This window comes from Miniopterus schreibersii (genome assembly GCF_964146895.1).
Source record: "Miniopterus schreibersii genome assembly, chromosome: 20".
Lineage (NCBI taxonomy): Eukaryota > Metazoa > Chordata > Mammalia > Chiroptera > Miniopteridae > Miniopterus > Miniopterus schreibersii.
In genome coordinates, this window is record NC_138122.1 from 20903722 (window position 1) to 20930733 (window position 27012).

Here is a 27012-nt window from a genome sequence, read left to right on the forward strand (position 1 = left end):
CAACACTCGAAATCATGAACATATCCATCACCCTCAGAAGTTTCCTTGTGCTCCTTTGTCATCCACGCTCCCCCACATTTTTAAAATTGGAAATTTAGTTTTTAATAGAATATGGCAATATGTAGAATGAATTTGGTTCCTTTCTTAACTTATGTAACTTCCAGACTCTCTTTATTCTTCAGATTTGCTTTTTCTGGAACAGTGACTTATAGTCCTTCCTCTACTAACCCCTGGCATTCTGTGGAGAAGCCTCTGGGGACCTCTCCAAGTGGGAGGAGGAACCGCACCCACATTTCTGCTAGAGCAGCTGCATAGTTTAGGAGTCCAAACGTGCTCTCTGGTGTCAGGCAGACCAGGTTCACACTCTAAATTGGCCTCTTGGTAGCATATATGATGTTGTCCTCCCAAGCCTCTATTTCTTCATCTGTAAAATGGAGATAACATTGTCCTTGATTCCAGTGCATCATTGATTGTTAGACACATAACTTATTTAAAAACTGCTTTTTGGGGGCTGGGTGAGGCAAGGGAGACAGCTGCTTAGTTCCAATATACATTCAAACTTCAGAAACAATAAAACTCAGGAAACACTGAGTCATAGAATCAGAAATATGGTAACAATACTACTCCATGGGGTTCTTGCAAGAACTAAATGAGATGATGTATCCAAGTGCTTGCACAGGGCCTGGTCCATAGAATGTGCTAAACAGTGTTGGCTACTATTATTTATTATATTGGATTTATGACATGAAAGTAAATCCTTTGTTTAGAAAAGGATTCTGCTACTTAAAAAAGTTTGAAAGCCAGCCCTTATAGAACAACATTTGGCAGCAATAGTCAATCTCAATTATACTTTCACCAAGTTCAAAGCGACCTCAGTGAGCCCAGTAGATGTTCCTTTCTCGTTGGTGCTGTCCAAATCGTCTCCAGTAGGAAATGTCTTCCTTACTGTTGGGCACTCCTATGTACTAATTCAACTGACAGAAGCATCCAGTTATCAGCTTTTAGAAAGCTCATGAACAGTAAGATTTTCAAGCCCTGACCGTTTCTATATTTCGAAGAGATTTAAAAAAAGGATTTGATTCAATCTGGCACCTAAAACCCTACCTAAGTCTGTTTTGGAGGGGAGTTGGTGGGCAAACATATGACACAGTTTTAATTATGAATCAATCTGTCAGCTATGAGATTAAAAATAAATAATATGCAAATAGCTGCCTTCAAGAAAGAACCAGGCATTAAAATAGGACTTCAGTCCTGTGTCTTTGTAGCCTGATGCTCATTATCTGATGGGTTTCTTCACCTCTAATGGCTATTGAACATTTACTGGTCATGTTCCCTCTGCAGGTCTCCTCGCTAGGTGAGAGGTTAATATCTATTTCTCAGAACCATGAGGTTTGCACGAAAGCCTTGAAAAGCTACAGATAACTCCGAATAGAGAATTTTTTTTTTGGACAAACATCATTTTTTTATATCCTGTTTTCTGTTAGAACTGCACCAAGATATCTTATCTGCAAAAACAGTATATAAGAAAGCTCTGGCAGCTCCTGTCTCCCTCATCTGTTTTGCTGTTAAGATGGAACCAGGCTTTCAGTTTATCTTTTTTACCCCCTATTTTTGGAGTGGAAAGGTTAACAGACCCTAATATAATAAAAAGATCATTTGCCCTTGGTGTGGAGAGAATATACCGAAGGCCACAAAGTGGACCCAAGAATTCTCCTTGTGCATTACCTGGTTCAAAATCATCTGTTATTATAAAAGTCTATTATTATAATTTTTTTTAAACCTTGGAGACCATTAATTTACTACGTAGTCTCAAGTCAGTTTAATATCTGCAAACTCAGTTGTGTGTGTATGTGTGTGTAACAATACCACAATTCCAGCAACTTGAAAGAATCACAAGCTACACATGTTACGACTTGGGCAGGAAGAATGTACAGAAAGCCTGAGTGAGTTAAGATGCTTTAATGAGTCCTTGGGTGCTTCACACAAGCACATATTCCTTCTCCTGTCCGTGGGGCAACACAGAGACAGTAACAAAGTCTAGAACGTGTACTCATAAACTGTAAATAGGAATCAGATGTGAGATACCCCCACCCCCCAAAACCAGATCGCAACAGGGAAATAGAAGGATCCTTCCTGCTCCAGTGGTCCCATCTCAATCTAAGTGAGAGTAACAATCTTGGCACCTCATTGACTCTTTTCAAGTGTTTCTTCTGAAGCAATTTGTAATTTAATTTCAGGAGAAAGAGAAGAGGTGGCAAAAATGGATTCATAACAAACTGCATTTCCTTTTCATAAATTTCAAAGGAAGTGGGTACCCAAAGGCTTAAATATGTCTTCAGATGGCAAGGCGGTGATTTTGGCAATGCCTGTATTCCCAGGGGAACAGACTTTCCGTAGTCTCTGCTGCCCAAGAGATACCGTTATAATCTTTACAATGAAGCATCATGTTGGTCATTTTTATCCCTTGTATTTTACATGGTACATTAAAGTGGAATGGTATGCAAGACAGTTCAGAACATTAAAACAGTAGCAACAGAGGGTAGAGAATATACTGTGTATCTCCATGACACAGAAGGAGAAACCAACCCAGCAAAGTTCAGCATTGCTTATTTGGGGTTCCTGAATTCATTTTACTGCATAGCTTTCAGGCCAGTTTGCCTCAGTTTGTTTTTCTTTGGGAAAGAGGCAGAAGGAAGCATCATAGTTAAATAGAGACATCTGCAGTCTAGTATGAAAACTATCTTAAGGAGTGTTTACTATATATCAGAAGGTGACCAGCTGAACTCTATCAGACGTTGTTTATTCATTACCTATGGTTTTAGGAGATTTAACTGTGTCACAGAAAGGGTTATACAGGGATCCCTATGAGGCATAAACCTGCAGTGTTTACCAACCCCCCATGAAGGAGCCAGAGGTAAGGAACTGACCAGATAACCTTTATTCCCCCTTCTGTAGCTGACAGCATACTTCAGACCAGTACATTAGGAATTAACATGACTTCTGACATTAAAATTAAAATTCCTAGACCATTTACTACATAAAAGTCCATCAGCTCAGTTAATAAAATGAAAACCTCTGTCTTCTGAGCCACATTGAACAAATGTACTTACTTGATGTTCTTTATTTCTGTGTGCCCGGGAAGATATTTCTTTAATTGCTTATCAGAGGTGGTTAAAATAGGGAATTAGTCATAGAAACAGTGTTAACATAAGTAACTCTACTCTTAGTTTGGAAATTCGAAGCAATTAATAACCATAGGCTTAAAGGCATTTCCTTTTAATTTACATCTTTTTTTGTTACATAAAATTTAATTTACTGCCTCTGTGCCTCATTCCCACTATTATAAGAAAATTGGCCTTAAACTTCTGGAGTTTTGTGTGTTAGAGCTGTCTGCAAGTGCTGATACTAAGCCTCAGCAAAGAGACTAGGAAAGCTAAAAGCAGTGAGATTGAAGTCATTCTGCCATTGAGCGGGGAAATAATTTAGCCAAACCTGATTAAAAATCTCTCTCAGTAAAATGACAATTTCATATACACACCTTCCCATTTTTCTGATAGCTCACTGTATAATAAAAACCATTAAGTGGTGCCATAGTACAATATTGTAGTTTCGGGATCACTCTGAGCTTCCCTAAAGTTTCTTTTTCCTTTGTTGCATGAAATTAAATATATTGCCAGAGACAGTATTAAAATAACCCTAGTGCCCTTCATTCACTCAGTCTTCCTCGATAAGAACTTTATTTTGCTTTCTAAGACTATCTCCAATTCTAATGTCCTGTAGATGGTATTGTGGGCATTTTAGCTTAATCAGCCGATTGTGAGACCAGTCTTCATTCCTTTCCCCAATTTGCTTTTTCCACGTTATATTATTGTCCATGAACTTTATCTCATTTAGAGTTGCCCCTTATGTATGGCCTTCACTTTTGATTGATTTGCTTTTGCCATGTTTCCCGGATGAATCCTGAGTTAGAAAGAAGCGGAGTTTCCTCTTTCTAGCACAGCGTGGGTCAGTGCTCAGTGGGTGGGCACGGGGGCTTGGGTTCTGCTGGCGCGGGTGGAGTCAGCGCAGCAAACACGGGAGCCACTCATTGATTGTCACTGTCCCACAGCTTCAGAAACCCTCGGCTCCAGAAGCGGTTTCTCATTTACAATCAACTTGCTTGGCGAGTAACCGGATTCCTTTTATCTTTTAGGTAATCACAGACCTGGAGGAGCAGCTGAACCAGCTGACAGAGGACAACGCTGAGCTCAACAACCAAAACTTCTACTTGTCCAAACAACTCGATGAGGCTTCTGGCGCCAACGATGAGATAGTGCAGCTGCGAAGTGAAGTGGACCATCTCCGCCGGGAGATCACGGAGAGAGAGATGCAACTCACCAGCCAGAAGCAAGTAAGGACGGCAACAGTGTCAGAGATCCCTGGTCCCCTCCGGTCAGCGTGAGTGCCTGGTGCATCTCCCAGGGTCCCAAGGCTGAGCCTTGCCAGGAAAGGGCCTCTTTCTCATATTCATGTCTGTGTTTCCAAGGCTTGGGGGGGTTTTTAACAATGGCTTTTAAAATTGTGTAGTTCTTTGTTTTGACTTTAAAAAATTAAAAATAGCCCTGGCTGGGTAGCTCAGTTGGTTAGGGCATCATCCTGATAGTCCAAGGTTGGATCTCTGGTCAGGGCACATAAAAGAATCCACTGATAAATGCATAAATAAGTGGAACAACAAATTCATGTTTCTCTCTCTCTCCCTCTCTCTCTCTTCTTCTCTCTGTACCTCTCTCCTCCTCTTCTTCCTCTCTCTCTAAAATCAATTTAAAAAATTTAAAATAAATTAAAAATAAAATACATTGCTCGTGGTCTGTTCCCCCTGGCCTTGCTTTGGGGTGGCGGCAGAAATAGCCCTTCATCCATTCTCGTCCGGTCCCCTTGGTCAGTAGAAGGAAAAGGTAAAAACTGTATTTCTGGCTGTAGTGAGAAATGGGTGCTTTTCTGAAACTGATCAGACAAAGGCCAGATCCAGAAAATCCTCATTTGACACAAGGCACAACTCAGTGGTATGATTTGCAGACGATGGAGGCTCTGAAGACCACGTGCACGATGCTGGAAGAACAGGTCATGGACCTGGAGGCCTTGAACGACGAGCTGCTGGAAAAGGAGCGGCAGTGGGAGGCATGGAGGAGCGTCCTCGGTGACGAGAAGTCCCAGTTTGAGTGTCGGGTTCGAGAGTTGCAGAGGATGCTGGACACCGAGAAGCAGAGCAGGTGGGACTTTCTGTTTGTAGAGAGCTGACAGCAGGTGACTACAGCAGGATCACCGGAGAGTTATGAACCCCGATTGTCCCAGCTTGCCCAGGACTGAGAAGTTTCTTGGGTCAGAAGACTTTCAGTGCTAAAACTGGGAGGCTCTTGGGAAGACCAGGATAGGGTGGTCACCCTAGTTGTAACTGGCCAGTGTCACTTGGATTCTGTGGCATTAACTGGTGTCCATTTACCCCGTGGAGAGACCTGGGAGTCAGAGCAGGACAGATGTCTCAGTGTTTCATTTGCAGAAGCTCTTTCCTCAGGTTTCATATCATGGCGATCATATAGCAAGACCCATCACCATTTTAATCCTGGTCATGGGCAGTGCTCATCTCCCTTCTACCCTGGGTTACTCAACCTTGGCCCTATTGACAGACTGGGATGGATAACCCTTTGTCATGGAAGCTGCCGTGTACACTTGGATGTTGAGCATGCCCCCTGGTCTGTACCCACTAGATGCCAATAGCACTCCCCTCCTCAAGTTGTGATGACCAAACATGTCTCCAGACATGGTCCATGACTCCTGCTTTACAAGAATAGTTTAGTTTTTTTTTTCTCTCTTGCTAGGAAAAAAATAAGTTCAGGCAGTCTTCTTCCTCTGCTTTTTCACCTTTGTTTCCAGCCCCCCGGCGTAGAACCTCTTCCTGCCAGGGTGAGGACAGTGCAGGCTGTGTCCTGCATAGCTCCTGGCGGTGCTGTTCACACCAAGATAGCACAGATTGCAAGATTTATTAGGACAGTCTCACACACAGCTCATGGCAGGAAAGTGTTTTGCTCTAACAAAATTGCTCTATTACAATGGTTTACCAATAGATGGAAATAAATGGCCTTGAAGAACAGGTGCCTTTTTCCAGTTTACACCAAGGCACCACATAGACTAGAGTTAGCCCCATGCCTTCATGCCTGCACAGCTGAATCCTGTCCATCCTTCATAACCTCGCCAACATCACCTTCCTCTGAAACTTACCTTCCTGTGATACTCCTTACGCAAGACAAACTGTACATAGAAATATCTATCATTTAGTTGGACTCTGTCAGACTCATTTTGGTATTTTCACATTTACTTGACCATAGGAGACTCAACTAAATGTGTTGGATGTTACAGTCCATGTTAAGTTAGTTAAACTTGAAAATATTAGAGGCTAAAGATGATAACCCTTAAATTTCAAGAGAAACTGGTAGAAATATCCCGTTTTGGACATCCCCCAACTCAGGGTATTTGCTGATGTGAGGGGCTGCTGGTTTAACACCTCCTGTTGTTTCCTTCACAACTCGGTCCCCCGAATCTTCAGGGTATGTTCTGGTTGCATTCACACAGACCCCCTCTCTCTGCCCTTAAGTCCAGCTCCTAGCTGTTTCTGAGTCCTTCAGAGACAGTTTTGGAGGCTGACTTCAGCATTAAGAAATACACAAGCACTCAGGGGAGGTATAATCATGGGGTATGCCTAGGTAGATATTTTATGTATACTTTCAGGGGCAGTTATAAAGCGTCTCTCCCCACCCCCCACTTTGGTGCTGTGTGGGATACCGAGATGAACATAACCTAATTCTTAATTCCTGTCCTCAAGAGGCTAAGCGTCCAGTGGAGGAGATACACTATGCATTCAAATGTTTATCAGCTAAGTAGAGAGCGGGGAGGGCCGGGAAAGAAGTACACTTGTGCTTTAGATACAGAGCCAGGAGAGGTTACTTCTGCAAGGAGAAGCTGGGAAAGACTGTGGAGAGCGTGGCCTTGGAGTGTGTCCTTAGTTGCTGAGGCGGGATGGGGTTTGCAGGGCAGGGGAGGAGAGCGTTGCCTGTGGAGGAGCTTGCCACACGCCCAGGTGTGCAAGAGGTAAAACAGAGACCTACATGGGGAAGGGAAGTGATTCTTCCAGTTTGTGTCTATTTTTTCTTTTCTCTAACCTTGTTTACAGATACATTCCTCATATTCAAGTTTTGGTTTCCCGATTAACACACACAACACTGAACGTCTTGTCTTGTATATACTTTAAGGGGAAGAAATGTTTGCTCAAATGGGTCTCCCATGATCCTCTGTACCCGGTCGTCCCTTCACTGGGACCTGATTCCATTTCCACTCCCATGGGAGGGTGTGACAGTTTTGACACATCCCATCAGCCCAGTTGCATTTGGAAAAATGCCCTTTCTGTTCAGTCTTTCCAAGCGAATCCTCACAGGAAATTTACTTTTTAAGAGTATTTTTACCCAAAGCCTTAAGTGGGTCAAACCTTCGCTCTGTAATAAGTCAGGAAGCAAGACATAGTTTGGAACTAGGAGTCAGGGTTGGGCATCTGTCCAGCCCGCAGCCTGTTCAGTTGCTCGTCAGGACTAGAGATCGGCCAGCTTCCTTTCTCCAGATCCATGAGGATGGGGCTTCTGAAAGTGGGCCTGTTTCTTCCACAGGGCAAGAGCCGATCAGCGCATCACCGAGTCACGCCAGGTGGTCGAGCTGGCCGTGAAGGAGCACAAGGCCGAAATTCTCGCGCTGCAGCAGGCTCTCAAAGAGCAGAAGCTGAAAGCTGAGAGCCTCTCTGACAAGGTCAGCACCCGTCCCGCCTGCCTTTTAGGAAAACATTCTCACTTCCGACTTGTAGAAGGCGTGATTGATAAAAATTCAAAAGCAGTCTACGGTCAGTGTATTTCATAAATAGGCATTTACTCATTCCAGTCAAGTTCCACAGTTACAGATCACCATGGGACACCCTTGGTTGGCAGAAGTGTGGTGGGTGTGGTAGGTACTGGTGTATCTCAGTCAGTCAGTAACTTCTTAACATCTCCCTGTCTGGGCCCCTGAGGTATGAATTTTGGTCTGGGCATACAACTCTCATTTTCTGGCTCTTGGTTTCTAGAAGGCTTTATGGATTTAATGTTGAGCATCCTCGGGAGGTGCTTGGTGGCAAGGACTCATGCTCACTCCATCACTGCAATAACAGGCAGCTCTGTCTGTCCGGGTTCCAAGTCCAGGGACATGATAGAATCTGATGACAGTGCAAGTCCTCAGTAGTTCACATTGGAAATATGTGTACTGTCCACGTAACACTCCTTGTCATATTTACAAAGTGGTAGATCAGTGATTTGGAGATTTTTATCTAATAGTCTTTAAAGAGATTTAATATAGGTGCTTCATTGTCATAGATAACAAGAGTGAAGATCAGAAATTTCATGTATACTCACAGACACTCTTTCATACACACACAGTCATCTGGATTTTGTATTTTGTATGACTCTGTTATTTCATGATTATAAAAGGAATTACTTGAGGTAATTGTGGAAGACATAGAAACCACAGAAAATAAAAGAAAAAATGACTGTAGTCCATCACCACTATTAAATTGGTGACGTTATTTGTAGCCTTTTCTTTGCATGACATGTTTCTGTGTACACACAGACATTTATAAATTTAGGGTCTTACTATAGAAACAGCTTTACATCTTTTTTAAAAAACAACAACACATAACTAGGGGCTTTTCTTGAGTTATCGAATATTTTTTGAACATGTAGTTCTAAAAACATCAATTCCATGGAGGTACTTACTTTAATCATTCCACTTGTATTGGAAATTTGAGCTCCTTCCAATTCTTTTGTTATTATAAATAACAGTGGTGAACATAAATCTTTATGGACATCCATGATTATTTTCTTACTAGAAATTTATAGAAATACAATGATTAGATTCAAGGCTAGAGCTTGCCACTCAGGAATAATCCTGAGTTCCTGGGCACTGTCTTATTATTTTTGTAACCATGATGAAAATAAAAATATTTAGAGGTAAGTGAACCCTTTTGTGTTTAACTTGAAGAATATTATTTTCTATTTGACCGTTCTTAAAATATTCTGTAGCAAAGTCTTACCCATCCTTTAAGACTCCAGACATTCTGATACCATCTCTTCTTGATGACTGGTAATTCAGGATGAATTTCTCTTCTTCATACCTCTCATCAAAATTAACATCTTACGAAGCAGTCTCATTACTCATGTACGTGTCTAGTTAAGGGCCACTCTCTGCCTTTGTGACTTGATGTCATGTGCTTGAGAGAGCTTGTCAATCCTTTTATCCTCAAAGCCCCTGAAATTATCCTGGGCAAGTAGTAAGTGTTCAGCATATGAATATTATTTCATTTAGCCACAGCATGTCAGATAAGTAAATCCTTCAGTGCTCATTCTCTTAGAACTCGTCACAGCTCTGTATACGACCCCCCTCACAAATAATTCCTGTCCTCACAGAAATGACCCGCATAAGGCTTGTCTCCGACATAGACTTTTGCGGTACACTTTTAAGACACAGTATTTGTGTTCTGACCTTTAGAACTTGGTTATATTCTTTACATGCAAAGGTTTGTGGATATTTGCAAAAGTTGTTAGCATCCAACATTCCTAAATGTGCTGTCACGGCCAATTTTTCCAAACGTCTAGCTCAGTGACCTGGAGAAGAAACACGCCATGCTCGAAATGAATGCCCGCAGTTTACAGCAGAAGCTGGAGACTGAGCGCGAGCTCAAGCAAAGGCTGCTGGAGGAGGTGAGTGGGACCTGCCGCCCAGAGCAGGGTCCGAGAGGAGAGTCTGCTGCATTTTGGCGGTCGGGGCCAAGTTAGGTGTTCACATTTTGCAACTGGAAGTTCCGAGGAAGAGTAAGGTGGCCACTTCTTACTTTCTTGAAGGTATTTAACATGTTAAAAAAAAGTGTCACAAAAGGCCCGAGGGTCTCTGTCATTTGTGTCTCCCCCACATGGTACTTAGTAGAATGTCGAGCCCATGGTGAGTATGTGCCCAGAGGGAGTTTATTCAGTATGTGAGTGCATGAGTGTTGAGTTAAATTGTTCTTAATATTCAAAGTCTATTAAGTTTCCAGGCTGATGGAACATCCATGCAGATTCGCTGGGCACACAGGGCAGAGACTTGGATCAGATTATGCTGAGGACCAAGTTTCATGAATACTTTTGAACATTTGGTTAATTCAATTAAAAAATTATGCCCTGCTTTTGAGACACAAAATGAAAAGCTCACATGATCTCTTAAACCCATCCCTTATGCTATTTCCTATACTCGTAGCAGAAATCAGAAAACTGCTAATGAAAGTGGCAGCTGCTTCCCACTCCCAAGCAGAGCCCGGCGTGTTGAATCACTAATGATTCTGCTTTGTTCATTAGAATGGACCAAGCAGTACAAAGATATTTACAGTGAAGTTGGACTCCAAGAGGGTTCTGCTGAACCCACAGTGAGCCTGACACTTCAGTTAACCAGAGTGCCTCTCCTGCTTAATTGAGGTTTTAGCATGTGGTACCCATAGCTGCCAAAGGGCTCTGCTGGTGGAAATAATATTGCTGTGCTGTTAAGTTTGAAAAAATGGGGGTGAAAATTTTGCAGGTGAATATGGAGTGTTTGATAGAATAATACTTTAAAAAATATGGGCGGGATTTTGGGAAAGATCAGGAGATGGAGCCGGTGACGGTTGCACAACAAACAATGTGAATGTATTTAGTGCCACTGACCTGCACACTTAAAAATGGTTAAAATGTTAAATTTTATGTGCTATATATTTTGCCCCATGAGAGATCTAAGTAAAATTAATTATATATATGGGTGGGAAGTTTAGTAAAGGCAGCACTAAGAACAATATGTAGAAATTTAAAAGTCTACCTGGTGGTCCAAGAGAGAGTTGTGGTCTTTTATCTGGAATGAATAGGCAATGTCCCTGCTTTAGGCACATGTTGGAAACAGAAAGAACAGAGATAATCATTGATGTTGCCTGTCCTATTTTCCTTCCGAGGAAGGAGAGCTGGCCTGACAGCTCCATGCTTTGGTCCAAGGTTACCTGGTGAGTCAGTGGCAATGCTAGGAATAGAACGCTGGAGTCCTGATTCAGTCCCCCCATTGTCACTTCTAAACCACATGAAAACACTTCCAGTTTCCCAGTCTGTACCTCACCGATAGATTTTTGAGCTCAGACACCTGGCTGACATTGAGTTTGAGGCAGATTTCACTGAGAGTTGAAACTTTATCCCTTCATCCCTGCCCGTAGCAGACTTTATTAATGGATCTTTCTCCCAAATATTTCCTCTTGGGCCCTAAATGGCCCCAGAAGCTTTTTCAACAAGTCACTTTACAGCCACTATTAGTGCATTGGAAACATAGCTAAAGCCTTCCTTTCAGTCTAACACAGACCAGGAATAGCCTCCATTTGCCTCTCTCTGGGGAGCAGGTAAATGGTTTTGAAAAACATCTTGTTGATCACAAGTGTCATTCTTACTTGTATTCTGTTATGGTAAATAAGCAGCCTGTTTCTTGGAAAGTTAAGGGACGGTTGTTATGTTTATTCTAGAAAAGAATCTTGGTCCTGGCTGTCACCAAACACACTCTTGTTCCCAGAGCTTGTTTCTCTGCTTCCTAGTAATTAATGTTGTCCTAAAATAGTGGGAAGAAACTAAAGAGGGTAATTTGCAGAAGAAATCACTGGTGCTGCGGGGGTTGAATAGGTTATCTTAGCTGTTTTCCTTTGGTTTTTTAAACAAAATTTATTTTAGGAGGTTCTATGGTTCGATTCAGAAATTCCAGGTTGGCTCACAGGCCAGGTGATCTTTGGTTAGTAACAGGACCTCCTGTCTTGTGGAGGATTGATAGGGGAGAGGCTGGTGGAGTAGGTGGGACTGGAAATGCAGATGGGAAAGAAAGGAGAGCACCTGGGCTGGATGGAGGGAAGAAAGAATGACAAAGGAGGTAGAGAGCACTAAAGTTCATTAAGCACCTACTGTATGCTCAGTACTGCACTCAGTATGTCACCCAGTGAGGGGAGATGTTATACCCACTTTCAGATGAAGAAACTGAGGCTCCAAGAGGCAGTATGAGCTGCCCACGGTCATATGACTGATAAGTGTCAATATCAGATTTAAACCAGGGTCTCTCACATTCCAAAGCCCAGGTTCAGTTCCTTATGCTGTGATGCCTCAAGGAATCAGGTACCTCTCAAGAGAAGGGCAGAAAAACAGGCCGTGGGAAGTGAAGAAAGACAGAGAACGTCAGCAGTCTGAGGTCGGCAGTAGCTCTTGGCCTGCGGGGTCTGAGAGCACTGACATTGGCCGGTGTCTGCCGGAAAACCCCCGTGGTGATGTGTTTTACTCTTTAATAACTCTCTGTCCTCAGGTCTGCAGAGGGTATAGGCTACCTGGGAAGGGAGTTTTTGGGTCACAGCAAGTGTGGTTAGACTGTAACCCAAGGGTTGGAGGAGATCAAGCAGCATCTTGTCAGGATAGCGGCTCCCTCCTGCTTTTTACACAGGCATTTTAGGAAAGAGCCATAAAACCAGTATCTTTACAGCCTGCCCTATTTTTTAGTTGACTTCCATTGTAAAACTTAGAGATATTTCCAGCACAGAACTATTTCCAATATACTAAATTGAAAATTTTTGGGGGGCCTTACCAACACTTGTACTGAATCTGGGATCTTCCTTTTCCTTCTTCCCCACACTGTAGAAATATCTCCTATGATTGTGGCTACTGTGTGCTTGTAGGGGCCTCTCAGCCTGGGGTCCCTTTAAGTTGGAGGTGATGGGATTCCCCTTTGTTCATTCCCCGTGGCCTGGACAAAGTAATTTCTCCTAATAGCAATTGAGATCTCAAAACCAAAAAGTAAGGACAAACTGGAACTTACTTGTCAAGGCACTAAGTCACACAGCCTTAGAAGTCAACTCCGATGGCTCACACTCTTAAATACCGAAGTAGCCTTCATTGCAGCTCTGACTGGGGAGCCAGACCCAGCAGCCTGAACCTCCCGTTATGGCAGGCACCCTGTGACCTACTGGCCTTCAGAGGTTTCTGTGCAAATTCATTTTAACTGTGCATGCATCATTTTGGAATAGGAGACAGTTGGTAATTCTGGAATGAGATGATTTCAGAAGCTGGACTCTCAGTGCCAGGCCTGAAGTTAGTTTGGTAGTAGGAACAGTATGGGAGCACGTTGTGTTGTGAGTGGCAGCGAGCCTTTCTCCGGCCTTTCTTCCCACTAGCAAGCCAAATTACAGCAGCAGATGGACCTGCAGAAGAATCATATTTTCCGCCTGACTCAAGGGCTGCAAGAAGCTCTAGATCGGGCTGATCTGCTGAAGACAGAGAGGAGTGATCTGGAATATCAGCTAGAAAACATCCAGGTGAGGATTGGCAAAGGGAATGCTCTTCAAAATTGTCTGTAGAGGAAAGCCTGATGGCTGAGAGCCAGTTGGTGACGTGGTCAATATACTTTATGTTGTGCATTGTTGTGTATTTTTCCCAGTGTTTCAATACGAACATTTCCAAACATCCCGAGGAGTTGGGAGACTTCTATAACGATTACCCCTGAGATTAAAACTTGCTGTTTTTACTTTTTCACATCTATCCTTCCGTCAGTTCCCCCCCCCCCCCTTTTTGGGCATAAGAATAGGACTAAGTACATAAATACTTACTGAGTGTGCTTGTGTTGAATTTTCATATGCTAGTATCCTATCGACTTTATTTTTTATAAAGTGCCAGATTTAAAAGTATACTTTCTGGGTCTGAGGTTGTTTTTGTTTTCATGAATTTCAGGTTCTCTATTCTCATGAAAAGGTGAAAATGGAAGGCACTATTTCTCAACAAACCAAACTCATTGACTTCCTGCAAGCCAAAATGGACCAGCCAGCTAAAAAGAAAAAGGTGGGTCAGGACGTTTGGGAAGTGGGGAGCTGGCATTTTGCCTGGTCGGTATGATTCAGTGACAGCCACAGTGATAGAAAATCCAGGGGATATGGAAGAAAACAAAATGTACATTTTCTTATTTTACTTTGGGTTGAAATGTAGCTTTTCAGATAATCAGAATAGCGCTTAAAGAGAAGATATCATTATCAACTCTGTACTTTATGTTCATGGCCTTTAAAATAATAGTGTCTGTCACTGTTACGGGAATGACTTTTTTTTTTTTTTTTTTTAACCTAAGAAACTGGGGTGGTGATGATAACACAGAGAAAGGTTTATACATAGGTCACTATACAGGACTCCAGAGGGGCTCTCAGCTCAGGTGTATGGGACTCCAGAGGGATTAGCAGGTCACAGGTATGGGACTCCAGGGAGATTACAGGCCATGTATATGGAACTCCAGAGAAGACTAGAAATCACCTGGCCCGGTCCTTTTGATTAGCTCATGAAGTGACTGGGACCCAGATTGCTAAAGTTACCTTCTTAAAGTGCCTGACTGGATAGTTACACCCTCCACCAAGCACTGCTGCTCCATCCCTTTAAAATTGTAGCAGACAAATGAAAAACTAGCCCAAAACATCCCCCCCCCATAAAACTATGGACAGGGTTTCATATAATATAGATGCACACAGAAATATTTTGTTTTTAATTGATTTCAGAGAGGGAGGAAGGGAGAGAGTCAGAGAGAGAAACATTGATGTGAGAGAGATACATTGATTAGTTGCCTCCCCAACACGTCCTGACGGGACAAACCAGCAACCTAGGTATGTGCCCTGACCGGGAATCGAACCTTTAACCTTCTGGTGCACGGGGGATGCTCCAACCAGCTGAGCCATACCGGCCAGGGTGGGAAGATTTTATTTTTTAATAAGCCCAACACATGCTTCCCTGGACCACTGAATCCCGCCTGTGAGTTTTGGCCAAAGGTGTTCTCAGTTTGCAAAGGCCTGTAAAGAATTTAGTTTCCTTCCAAAGGCGGTCCTACAGCAGAGTAGCAGTGGCAGCATTTCCACAGGCAAGGCCCCTGATGACGGGATACTGAGGATTGAAGTGGGCAGTTGGCCTCAGTGCTCCCGATGCTGTATTTATAGTAAGGGGATAAGAGCAGCATTCGGAATCAGCCTACTGCTTGGTGGTGGCTGCAGGGGAAGGAGCTTCTTGCATACTGTGTGACTGTGTGTTATGCTTATGATATTTAATCTTTTTTATTTTAGCAGTGGACTGTTATCTGATTATGTCATTTGATGTAGTTAGGGTGTTTCCATTTTTTTTTTTGGTCTCATTTTCTGTTTTCCTTTTTTTCTTCCATGTGCAACACACGTTTCCATTTCCATTTTTTTTGAGTAAGCCCCTTGTTCTGATGTCAGTTTGAGCATTTCATTTTTTTTTTGCCTCTGTTTTTTGAAACACTCATCTCTGTGTCTTGTAACTAAGCATCATGAGACGAATTCAAGGCAAGAGTGATTTCCGAACCATCTCTCCTGACTCCACCCTCCACTTGCATTTTTTGAGGGTAAAGAATCGGGAAATGGCTCTCCTCCTTGAGGATGCTTAAGGAAGAGGCAGTGGCAATCGAAGCATCTTTAAACCCTCTCGGTGAAAACTTGCGCGCCCTTATTTTTTCCAGCCGGCTGGAACGGGCTGTGACCCATCTCCCCCTCCCCCCCTTCACATGCCATTTTTACTAAATCCGCTTACAGTGAGTATGCTCCTGGCTTTCGTGGTGTGCTCTCCCCGAGTCAGAGTTCCTTTAGCTAGTTTAAAGTGCCAGTTTCCAGGAGTTAGGAGATATCTCTGTTTCCATTGCTAGGGTTTATTTAGTCGACGGAAAGAGGACCCTGCTTTGCCCACACAGGTTCCTCTGCAGTACAATGAGCTGAAGGTGGCTCTGGAGAAGGAGAAAGCTCGCTGTGCAGAGCTGGAGGAAGCCCTTCAGAAGACCCGTATCGAGCTCCGGTCCGCCCGGGAGGAAGGTAGGGGCTCCCAGCCCTCTGTGCAGTGTTAGGCCCGATCTCAAGGAGATTGCTCAAGATTAGCTCAGCATCTGTATTGTTGGCCCATAAGCTTTCAGTACAGACACCTAAAGTCTGAAAATTTCACGGCATCCTTGGCGTTGCCGATTTGGTACAATGCCTGTCCTTTTGGTTTGGGGTCCTTGAAAGACAGCCCAGGGGCAGTTCGCTTGGCTTGGGCCTCTCGGTGACTTGGCTAACCATAGGTGTTGGGCTACTCTCTCCCCAGCTGCTCACCGGAAAGCCACAGACCACCCGCACCCATCGACGCCAGCCACTGCGAGGCAGCAGATCGCCATGTCTGCCATCGTGCGGTCACCTGAGCACCAGCCCAGTGCCATGAGCCTGCTCGCCCCGCCGTCCAGCCGCAGAAAGGAGTCTTCAACTCCAGAGGGTACGTTCTCAGGCCGTTGGAGTTTTGTTGACATTTTTTTCATCCAGTAAGAAATTCAGACATATGGTAAAAATGGTAAATAATAATAATACTGTATAAAGAGTAAGGCTCAGAGCTTCTCCCATCTCCCCAGGCCTAGTTCCCCTGCCCGGAGCCACCCGTTGCATCCCCCAGCGGTAGTTCATGCATGGATGCACAAACGGGGTCTCCTTGTGCTTTCGACTTGTGTTCCCTAATGACTAATGATGTAGAACATGTTTTTATGTGCTTGTTGCCCATTTATTTATCTTCTTTGGAGAGATGCTTATTCAGATCCTTTGCTCATTTTTCAATTGGTTATTTGTCATTTTATTATTGCTTTGTAAGAGTTCTTTATATGGTCTAGCTACAAGTCCCTTGTCAGTGATATGATTTGCAAGTATTTTTTCCTGTTCTGTGGGCTCTCCTTTCACTTTCTTGGCGGTATAATTTGTACCACTCTAATGATTTTTAAAAATTTTTCTCCAGAATTCAGCCGGCGTCTTAAGGAGCGCATGCACCACAATATTCCCCACCGGTTTAATGTGGGACTGAACATGCGAGCCACGAAGTGCGCTGTGTGTCTGGATACCGTGCACTTTGGACGCCAGGCATCTAAATGTCTTGGTAAGAGCAGCAGTGGTATGTTTGCGGTGGGCCCCTATGTGTCTCCACCTAAAAAAAAAAAATCTATCTGGCGGAGGCAGTTTTTCTCCGTCCCGTGGAGTATACTCATTTCCAAGCTTCTTGTTTCAGTAGGAGGGTGCTCTTTCTCTCCTGTTAGAGGAGTGAGTTCATACCTCTTCTCAGCTCAGATCTCCAACCTCCTGTGCAAAATGCCTTGGGCTTTGCCAATTTCCAGCCCCCTTTTTATCAGCCTGGTCTCTCCCTACCATTAGGCTTTGTGCTTGCTGGCTCCAACTCGAATGTGCAAATGTGTTCCTTACACATCTGTTTGTGACAGCCTGGGAGAAGCCAGGACAATTGGATTGAGAGCACTTGGCTCTCTCATTTCCTGTCTCTGTAGAGGCCTGGCCTCTGGGAAAGCTTGGGGATTACTTAGATGACACAGCCAGGCTGAAGGCCTGGCCAGAATTTGGTTGGCGGAGGAGGGGAATGGTCCAGGATCAGTCAAGTGAGTTTTCAGGCTGTTCCTTGCTTTTCCCTAGAATGTCAGGTGATGTGTCATCCCAAGTGCTCCACGTGCTTGCCAGCTACCTGTGGCCTGCCCGCCGAATATGCCACACACTTCACTGAGGCCTTCTGCCGTGACAAAATGAACTCCCCAGGTCTCCAGACCAAGGAGCCCACCAGCGGCTTGCACCTAGAAGGGTGGATGAAGGTGCCCAGGTATCATTGCAGGGTGGCTTGGTGAAGGGTGGCAGAATGTTGCCACCCCAAAATACGCCACTTGGGGGTAGAGATTATTTTGAACTAAAAGCACTTCCAAAACAGCAGGTGCAAGGACATTCTGACCTCTCCTTTCTCTTCCTGAAAGTCAGAGATAAAACTGTGTAAAAGCTGCCCTCCTTGTATCAGGAGGAAAGAAACATTCTTGTCATCAGAGATGGGGAGTCAGGGCTGGCCTTCCTGTACATTCTAGTCACTTTTCCACAATTATTACTCTTTGTTCAACTTAGTAGACAAGCACTTGGGCCTGTGGGGTCTTTATTTTCTTCTGGAGACGGTGATATAAAATACAATTTGTATGCTTTCCTCCTGTTCCTCTGTTTGGTATCAGTTGAACTCCTTTGCCAGCCACAGAACCTAGAGGGGCGAAGGAAGTTTTTCCTCCCATGCACTGGCCACTGCCATTCCAGGTGTTTTTAGAGAATTCTAGTGATAATTTCTCTGGGATTCCCTCCCCACTTCACCCCTTCCTCCTGCCTGATTGTCTTCTGAGTTCGAACATTTTTCTTTTCCATCTCTGTTTTCCCAGGAATAACAAACGAGGACAGCAAGGCTGGGACAGGAAGTACATTGTCCTGGAGGGATCCAAAGTCCTCATCTATGACAACGAAACCAGAGAAGGTAAATTAGTAATTCAGGGGGATTTTATTGCACGTGGTGGACCCAGGGCTCCCAGGCTTGGCGTGAAGGCTTTGTTTTTCGGACTGCGTTGCAAGCCTTCTACGATATTCCATTTTTGAAAATTAAAAACCAAGTGACTTTGCTAAAGGTTATTGGTACGATACTCACGTCTATAGGTCTCCCCTCTGAAGACCCTGCAGGGTGCTGCCCTGAAGATTCCACCTGCTAATACACCTTCCGAGAACTTCTGCCTCAGTCAACTAACCCATAAATCCGCATCGTCATCAGAAATTTGACTGTGCTACTCATCTGACACACTTTATTTTTTTTTATCTTCCCTCTCCGCCTTCTCTGCACATCCCTTCCCTCCTTTGTTCTCGTGTGCCTCTCTTTCCACGCATACTGTCTCTCTCGCCCTCCCCCTCTCTCTCTCTCTCTCTCGCTCCCTCTCTCTCTCTTCTTCTCTCTTTCTCTTTTTCTCTGTTCTCCCCTCGTTCTTGTTCCTGTTCTTTTGTTTTTCTTTCTGCCCTTCCTCTTTGCACCAAGCTGGACAGAGGCCTGTGGAAGAATTTGAGCTGTGCCTTCCCGACGGGGACGTATCTATTCATGGCGCCGTTGGTGCTTCTGAACTCGCAAATACAGCCAAAGCAGGTGAGGAGAAGCAGGAGCCTTGCCTCGGAGCTGGGCTGGGCTTGCTGAGTCAGCAAGGGCAGGAGGGGCCCACCGTCCTCAGCTCCCCCCATCTTAGCAATGAGACCTCTGATACCTCCGGGCCATCCCTCCCGGCGGGAGTGGGGGAAATCCACACCCAACCCTGTGCTCTCTGTCGCATCTCCTAGATGTCCCATACATCCTGAAGATGGAATCCCACCCGCACACCACCTGCTGGCCCGGGAGAACCCTCTACTTGCTAGCTCCCAGCTTCCCCGACAAACAGCGCTGGGTCACCGCCTTAGAATCAGTTGTCGCAGGTGGGAGAGTTTCTAGGGAAAAAGCAGAAGCCGATGCTGTAAGTATGACAACGGGTGCTAGAGCTTGTCTTTGAAAAGTGGGCTGGCTTGGTGGGGGTCCCGCTGGCTGTCATGATTTCCCTCGAGCTCCTTCTCTGAGGGATGATGGCTCGATGACCAGGACTTCTGTGGTGACAGAGATACAGGCTCTCAGGTGGCTTGTCTAGTATCATGGGCTCCTCCCACAGCCCTTTAGAGTGGGGGAGTCAGCACTGTTAGCCACCTCTTAGTTCTGGCAACACAGCAGCTAATGGACTTGTAAGGAAATCCTCTCCCTTGTTTACTCTGATGAATTTATTTGGTTTGAAGGATTGAGTTTCAAGCCCTTCAGCCGTGAAACAGCACAAAAGGCTGCCGGCAGCCATGCCGACTCCAGGCAGGCTTTTCATAACCTCAATCACCTCCACACGATTTGCTCTTCCGTAGGCAGGTTCGAGATCCTACTTATCTTTGAGATGTTAGCAACGTAGGTGTGCCTTGATTGGCAGCAGCCCTCCTGGAACATTCCAGGATATAAACAGGGCTCATTGCTCCCTGGCATTTTCTCCATCAAAGACCAAACAGCTCTTTTCTAACACTTAGCTGCTAATAAACACGTTAAGTGCTAGCAATCGGAAATCCTTACCCATGTGCCTCCTGATAAGGAACTCTGCTCACCGTGTAGACTTGTTTTAATGACCTGTTTCATTGTTACCCACGTGTGCCTTTTACTGAAATCCATGTTAATATGTGTACAATAGGGCCATGACTGCATTCCCTATGAGCTTCTGTCTGCGTGGGTTCAGGTAAAGAGATTCAGAAGCTTGTTGGTTTGCTGCTGATGCTGTGCTTTGCACTTTTGCTGCAGCCTGGAGGGGAAGGAATCTTCCATGTGGCTTATTAACCCTTTGCAGGTGATATCTCTTTAGCTTCAGCTTATTTCCCACCCCAGAATATTTTCTACATTTATTATACTCATCTCTGCGTCCAAGGGGAGTTACAGCTCTGATGCTAATTAACAACCATCCCGGAGATAGCGATAAGATTCATGTCTTGCCTTTTGAGGTCAGATCAAAATATGAGGCAAGCCAAAAGCAGATGTGTGTTTCTGCGTGTTTTCAGGAGTAACTTGCCTTTCTTTGTGGATTAAACTTCTCTGCATTCTTGCTTTTTTGTCTCTCTGGATGTTTTGGCCATGAACAGTTCAATCTCACCAGGCTCTCTTCTTTTTTTTCTTATTTTCTTTTACATATGAAAAGAAATTGCTTGGAAATTCCCTGCTGAAACTGGAAGGTGATGACCGGCTGGACATGAACTGCACACTGCCCTTCAGCGACCAGGTGACGATGTTTTCTGGACACTGTCAGCTGGTGTCTGGCAACAGCCATATGCAGTCAAGAAAGGAAGAGCTGTGCCGGCTTTGCGGCTCTTCCTGTTTGGGGTTGTTATGGTGACGTGATGATACTTATGTTCTACCTTTGGACTTCTGCCCTTGCAGGTGGTGTTGGTGGGCACCGAGGAAGGGCTCTATGCACTGAATGTCTTGAAAAACTCCCTCACCCACGTCCCAGGAATTGGAGCAGTCTTCCAAATTTATATCATCAAGGACCTGGAGAAGCTACTCATGATAGCAGGTGGTAGGCCAAGGACATGGCTCTTTTTCTTCACTTTTAAGGAAAACTATTTGAAAGCCAGATGTCATGCTTGTAAAACCCAAAAGCAGGTGGGAGCAGAAGTAGCTCTTTTCTCTCTGTCCCTTTTTGTGCCCAAGCTGATGGCTCGCTTCATTTTCGGTTCCCTTGGGGTCCAGTGTATCTCACCATTATGCCAGGTGAAGGGTAGCGAGCCTCAGACTCGTTAAGGTCAGACCTTTGTCCTTGTTGCATTAATACCTCTGTGAGCCACGACCTTCTGAGAGCTTGCCGCTCTGCCAGCTTTCTCTCCTGTATCTCTGACTTCTCGGAGACCCTTTGTGTAGATTCACCACTTGTTAAGGTTTTGCAACATTTTCTCTCTCTCTCCCTATAATACACAGTCAGTTCTTCAGCATATCACCTAAGAATCGGGTATCCTCCACACAACCATGGCAAAATTTTTTTCTCTCTCTCTTTATTGGTGCTACTGTTTGTTTGTTTGTTTATTTGTTTTTTAAGGGAAAACAGTAATTTACTGGCTCAGCGTTGGAAATACCCATAGTTAGGTCTTGTTTTAGGCACAGCTGGATGGATCCAGGGATTGAACAAATATGGTCGGGAGCTGACTTTTGGTCTCTCAGCTCTTTCCCTGCTCTTACTTGCTTTGTTTGTGTGTTTCTTTCTTTCTTCTTGTTGGTTTCCTTCCTTTCCTTCCTCCCTACTTGACTTTATTCTTATTTTTTTAATCCTCACTCTAGGATATTTTTTCCATTACTTTTCCGAGAGAGTGTAAGGGGGAGAGAGAAACCTCGATGTGAAAGAGACACATTGATTAGTTGCCTCCTGCACGCACCCCAACCCCTACAGGGACCGGGGATGGAGCCTGCAACCGAGGTACGTGCCCTTGGCCGGAATTGAACTCGGGACCCTTCTGTCCTTGGGCCAACGCTCTAACCACTGAGCAAAACTGGTTAGGTCTTGACTTTATTCTTTAGAGAAGTTTTAGGTTCATAGCAAAACGGAGCAGAAGGTACAAAGATTTCCCATAGGCTCCCTGCTCCCAACCACACACAGCCTCCCCCACTAGAGGGTACATTGGTTACAATGGATGAACCTGCACTGACACATCATTGTCACCTAAAGTCCATAGTTTACACATGGGTTCACTCTTGGTGTTGTATATTTATGGGTCTGGACACATAGGTTGTGGCACGAATCCTCTTTGATAGCATCATACAGAATAGTTTCACATGGTACAGTTAAGAATTTATGGAGTTTAACCCTTGCTGGAATTCAATGCTCTGATATATTGCCCACAGTCAGATTTTATCTGTGCCCCCATCATATCCTTTAGAGTATTTATTGTTCTGTGTAGTGATCCAGTCCAGGATCATACACTGCGTTTAGTCATGTCTCTTTAGTCTCCTTTAACCTGAATGGATCTTTAGCCTTTCTTTTGTCTTTCATAACATTGCCATATTGGACTAGCCCAAGCCTATTGTTTTCTAAAACATCCTCTCGTTCCTAAGGCATTCTTTTTTTGGTGGGGAGCACGTTTGAAAAGTATAGTTCACCTTGTCTGATTTTCTATCTGCAGAATTTTTTTCCTCCCAGAATCTTGACTAAGAGACTAGGTGTTTTCATTTGAGGTCGAAAACTTGGACCTAAACTGTGTTTATGGGGATTTGTGGAAAACAGCCCATTGGGTGGCCTTGCTGGCTTTTGTTTGTGAATAGAATTAGAACTGCCATCCCGAGTCTTTGCTTATTGGCCTCACACTGACTAAGAAGCTATTCCTTTTCTCCTCAGGAGAAGAGCGGGCCCTGTGTCTTGTTGATGTGAAGAAAGTGAAACAGTCCCTGGCACAGTCTCACCTTCCTGCCCAGCCAGACATCTCACCCAACGTTTTCGAAGCTGTCAAGGGCTGCCACTTGTTTGCTGCTGGCAAGGTGAGCTCTCCTCAGCGCCTCAGCTGGCGGAATGTTTAATGAATTTTCAGGCCTTTTTTCCTAATATAAGCATTTTAGGGCTATACATTTTCCTCTAACTACAATTTTGGTTGCACGCTGTACATTTTTATTATTCCACATATTTTTAAATTTCTTTCAATTTTTTTCTTTGAATGATGAGTTACTTAGAAATGTGCATCTTAGTTTCCAAAAATTCCAACAATTCTGATTTTCCTGTGTATTCCTCCCCTACTCCGTCCCATTTCCCTCCACCCACCCTGACAGCCACCTTCATTTCAGGACTGATTTGAGCAATAAGCTTCTTTTCACCCTTGGTGAAATGACAAAGATCTAGGTGTAGGAGGTGAAGTAAGAGAGATTCAGCTGATCTAGAAAGACAAGAGTTTTAATGTAGAACACTGTATACACAGATCTTAGCTAAGAACTTTTCTTTTTGGACCAAAGTCTTCTCCAGATTCTTATAGCAATGTCTATTGCCTTTCCCCTCCCTGGGGGGATAAGATTCTCAAAAGAATCTGTCTCCAGCAAATGACACATACACACAAAATGTGTGTGGGAGCAGGTGGATTTCCTGAGCCTTTCTCTGCATTTCTGTTAAATTGGTGGTTCTCAGTCAGGGGCGAGTCTGCCCCCCAGGGACTTTGGGCAGTGTCTGGAGGCATTTTTGCATGTCATAACTGGCTATTGCATCTACTAGGTAGGGCCCAGGGTTGCTGCTAAACATCCTGCAATGCACAGAACAGCCCCTCACCACAGGTAACTATCTGGCCCAAAGGCTCAGTGGTGTCGAGGTTGAGAGACCGACCTCTAAATTGATGTGCTTTTCCTAGTTTTGCTTTGAGTCAGTATATACTCCAATGACACTCTTTTTTCTTTTTTTCTTTTTCCTCTCATTGCTTTTCAGATTGAGAACGGGCTGTGCATCTGTGCAGCCATGCCCAGCAAAGTCATCATTCTGCGCTACAATGAGAACCTCAGCAAATACTGCATTCGGAAAGTAAGCCCTGGCGTGGTCTGTCAGCTCTGCCTGTGAGCTGGCAGGCATGTGTCTGTCAGGGAACAGCATGTCCCTTCACCTGCTGTCCTTTAGCCTGGGTGACCTTGGAGAGAGTGACCTGTCCTTCCTGGGGGAAACTCCAGAGCTGCTAGTAGCTGTAGAGAAACATTTCGTCTTGGTGGGCTGTTGTTAGTCTAGTTTGGATTTTTTTTGAGCACCTACTGGTACCAGAGACTGAGCTGCTACTTTATAAACACTTTCTGGAGCAGCTCTGAGAAGCAGGTGTGGCAATCCCCAGTTTCAGGTGAGGCGATGGATGGAGGCTGGCTGAGGTCCCAAGTCACAAAGTGGAGACCAAAACTGAAGTTTGGTTTTTCCTGCCATTTCCTTATGTCATGTTGCCTAAAAGTTCCTCACACTTAGTAGGTGATCAGTGAATGTTCAGTGGTCATGATAATGCTGATCAGAGTTTGAACTGTTAGCTTCAGGAGAATTCTCAGAATCATTGCTGCTTTCTAATTTCTCGCCACCATTGTGAATAAGCGTGTCTAGATTATTGAAGCCATTAGGATTGGCCTGAAAACAAGCGGGAGCAATTAGGAAGCAGATAATTCAGGCAGATGACGACAGTGATGATGATGGTAAATATATAGGAAATATAGGTTCAAAGCAGAAACACGGAAGCTTGAGGAAAGAAGGAAGCTAAACCCACTCCCTCCAGCCACGACTTAATAGTTGGTGTCGTTTTCCAGGCTTTTTCCTCTGATAAGAATATTGTATTTTTAAAGCTCTCCTTTGAATGCTACCTTTTCACTGAACTGGTGTTTCTGACCCTTTTGGGGGGGGGGGGGCTGTAATTTGGCTTTATTTTCTTAGTCTGGGGTTGCAAAGAATTCAGAGATAACAAAGGGACACGAAAGGATTGAATGTGCTGTGCCCAGTCTACAGCTTAAGTCTGGTGGCGACCCTCCAGGCTCTGTTAGATGCCTAAGGTGAAACAGGAGACAGTGGGGGCCTGGCGGCCTTGGGTGACACTCAGCCTCCTCTCTGCCCTCTACCTCAGGAGATAGAGACCTCAGAGCCCTGCAGCTGCATCCACTTCACCAACTACAGTGTCCTCATCGGAACCAATAAATTCTACGAAATTGACATGAAGCAGTACACGCTTGAGGGTAGGGCCCCAGTCGCCCCAGCCCACGCCCGGCTCTGGCCCTGCGCCCACTCGAGCCGTCCCTGACCCCGTTTCTGCCTGCCTTTTCAGAATTCCTGGACAAGAATGACCATTCCTTGGCGCCTGCTGTGTTTGCCGCCTCTTCCAACAGCTTCCCTGTCTCGATCATGCAGGTGAACAGCGCAGGGCAGCGGGAGGAGTACCTGCTCTGCTTCCACGGTGAGGGGGGCTTGCTGCTCATTGCTATTTTGAGTGCTGCTGGGCACTCCTGGTGGGGCCAGGAGTCTGAGATTGGGTCCACCAGGGGCTGTGGGTTGGCCGATGGGACTCTGGGGCAGGGCAGGTCCTACTGGGATTACCGAGAACATCATTCCAGCTGCCTCAAAGGCTCCTCGGGGTCCCCTGTCCTGTCCCCACCAGGGCACTAACCCAACCCAGCACTATTATATTCTGTCCAAAGAGCAGGTAGTTCTTTCCTTCTCTATCCTCGCTTCTTTCTCTCCCCTTATTTTTTTTTGTCTGTCTTTCATTTTTTTCTCTCTTGATGTTTCTCTTTTCTTTCCAAATCTCTGGGTCTTTCTTTCTCTTCCTTCCTGTCTCTGGCTCTCTGTTTCTCCCTCTTCCTCCCTGTCTTCCCTACCCTTGTCCTCCTTCCACCTCCCTTTCTTTTCCTTTCATTCCCCCCTTTTACTTGAACCTCCTTTTTCTAATAAGTCAGGCTCAACAGGGGTCCTTAGGTTTTAACAATCCGGTGAAATTTGGCCAGTGGTCCCCTGGGCATGGTTCCTTCTTCCCCTGTCAAAGTGCGTGTTGTTGACACCCCTAGCCTCTGGCTCTGCTGACGCCCCTGGGCTCTGATTCCTTGCAGAATTTGGGGTGTTCGTGGATTCTTACGGAAGACGTAGCCGCACAGACGATCTCAAGTGGAGTCGCTTACCTTTGGCCTTTGGTAAGTGAGGCAAGGTATAGAGGGCTCTTTCGGCCCAGCAGCTGGTGTCCCGGGAAAGAATTGTGGGTGGAATTCTTTTTGGCCTGAGCACTGTGCTCGTGGAGTCCATTGGACAGACACCAAGCCCCACATGTAGTGGTCACCTGAATACGTGCTCAGGGCAAAGATTCTGGAGGTTGATGAAGAACTGCATCAGCCAAACCCCCCAGCCTTGTGAAGTGTTTGTTAGGTTTTCATGAGATAAAGAAGACCTTTCCCTGTGAGTTCACTTAAATCATTTCAAAGGCAGCAGGGCACAGCTGAACACCTATCAATATTATCAGTTCTAACTGGGGCAGAGCACTTAGGTCCAGGCCATGCTTTTTGTAAGTATAAACAATGCTGTGATGAACATCTTGCACTAATCTTTACACACTTGTCCAGTAGTATCCTATGCTCCTAAGTTCTACAAGTGGAACTACATACATAGTCACACATACACACAAATGTGTACACACTTGTCTGTGTGACTGCTCTGAATTACTATCGCAGCTGAAATACCCTTCAAGGCTTTTTCGTTTATCTTCACTGCATATCAAGTTTCAAAACTGAGTGACTTAATGCAACTTATTGCCCGTGATTCTGTGGTTGTCTAGACAGTTCTGCTTCCTGTGGGGTCAGAGGGGTCACAGGGATAACTAGAAATTCCACAGTGACCTCACAGACGTGGGAGCAATTGGTGCAGTTGGTGGGAGCTTGGCTGGGGCTGGTGGCCGGAAGCTGCAGTTCCTCTCCATGTGGGTGGAAGTGGAAGCTCTCAGGCCTTCTGGCTTTTATCATATTCTGCTGGGTAAAACAGGCTGCGGAGCCAGCCCGGAGT

General features: G+C 44.9%; 1 protein-coding gene across 4 annotated transcripts in view; it reads left to right on the top strand.

Moving 5' to 3' along the window:
* The window catches only part of CIT (citron rho-interacting serine/threonine kinase), a 123034-nt gene that overhangs the window by 86799 nt on the left and 9223 nt on the right, over nucleotides 1–27012 (top strand). For 2 of the 4 annotated variants that reach the window (XM_081123713.1, XM_081123714.1), the window contains exons 25-44: nucleotides 4193–4390; nucleotides 5056–5249; nucleotides 7692–7827; nucleotides 9702–9806; nucleotides 13289–13429; nucleotides 13842–13949; nucleotides 15844–15961; nucleotides 16230–16394; nucleotides 16902–17039; nucleotides 17582–17762; nucleotides 18352–18443; nucleotides 18990–19094; nucleotides 19283–19452; nucleotides 20692–20772; nucleotides 20931–21066; nucleotides 22876–23015; nucleotides 23941–24033; nucleotides 25097–25205; nucleotides 25295–25423; nucleotides 26073–26153. In XM_081123713.1, coding sequence (XP_080979839.1) covers nucleotides 4193–4390; nucleotides 5056–5249; nucleotides 7692–7827; nucleotides 9702–9806; nucleotides 13289–13429; nucleotides 13842–13949; nucleotides 15844–15961; nucleotides 16230–16394; nucleotides 16902–17039; nucleotides 17582–17762; nucleotides 18352–18443; nucleotides 18990–19094; nucleotides 19283–19452; nucleotides 20692–20772; nucleotides 20931–21066; nucleotides 22876–23015; nucleotides 23941–24033; nucleotides 25097–25205; nucleotides 25295–25423; nucleotides 26073–26153 — 2620 coding nt within the window. Of the gene's footprint in view, nucleotides 1–4192; nucleotides 4391–5055; nucleotides 5250–7691; nucleotides 7828–9701; nucleotides 9807–13288; nucleotides 13430–13841; nucleotides 13950–15798; nucleotides 15962–16229; nucleotides 16395–16901; nucleotides 17040–17581; nucleotides 17763–18351; nucleotides 18444–18989; nucleotides 19095–19282; nucleotides 19453–20193; nucleotides 20239–20691; nucleotides 20773–20930; nucleotides 21067–22875; nucleotides 23016–23940; nucleotides 24034–25096; nucleotides 25206–25294; nucleotides 25424–26072; nucleotides 26154–27012 lie in introns of all 4 variants that reach the window. The other 2 variants (XM_081123711.1, XM_081123712.1) reach the window with 2 other exon arrangements.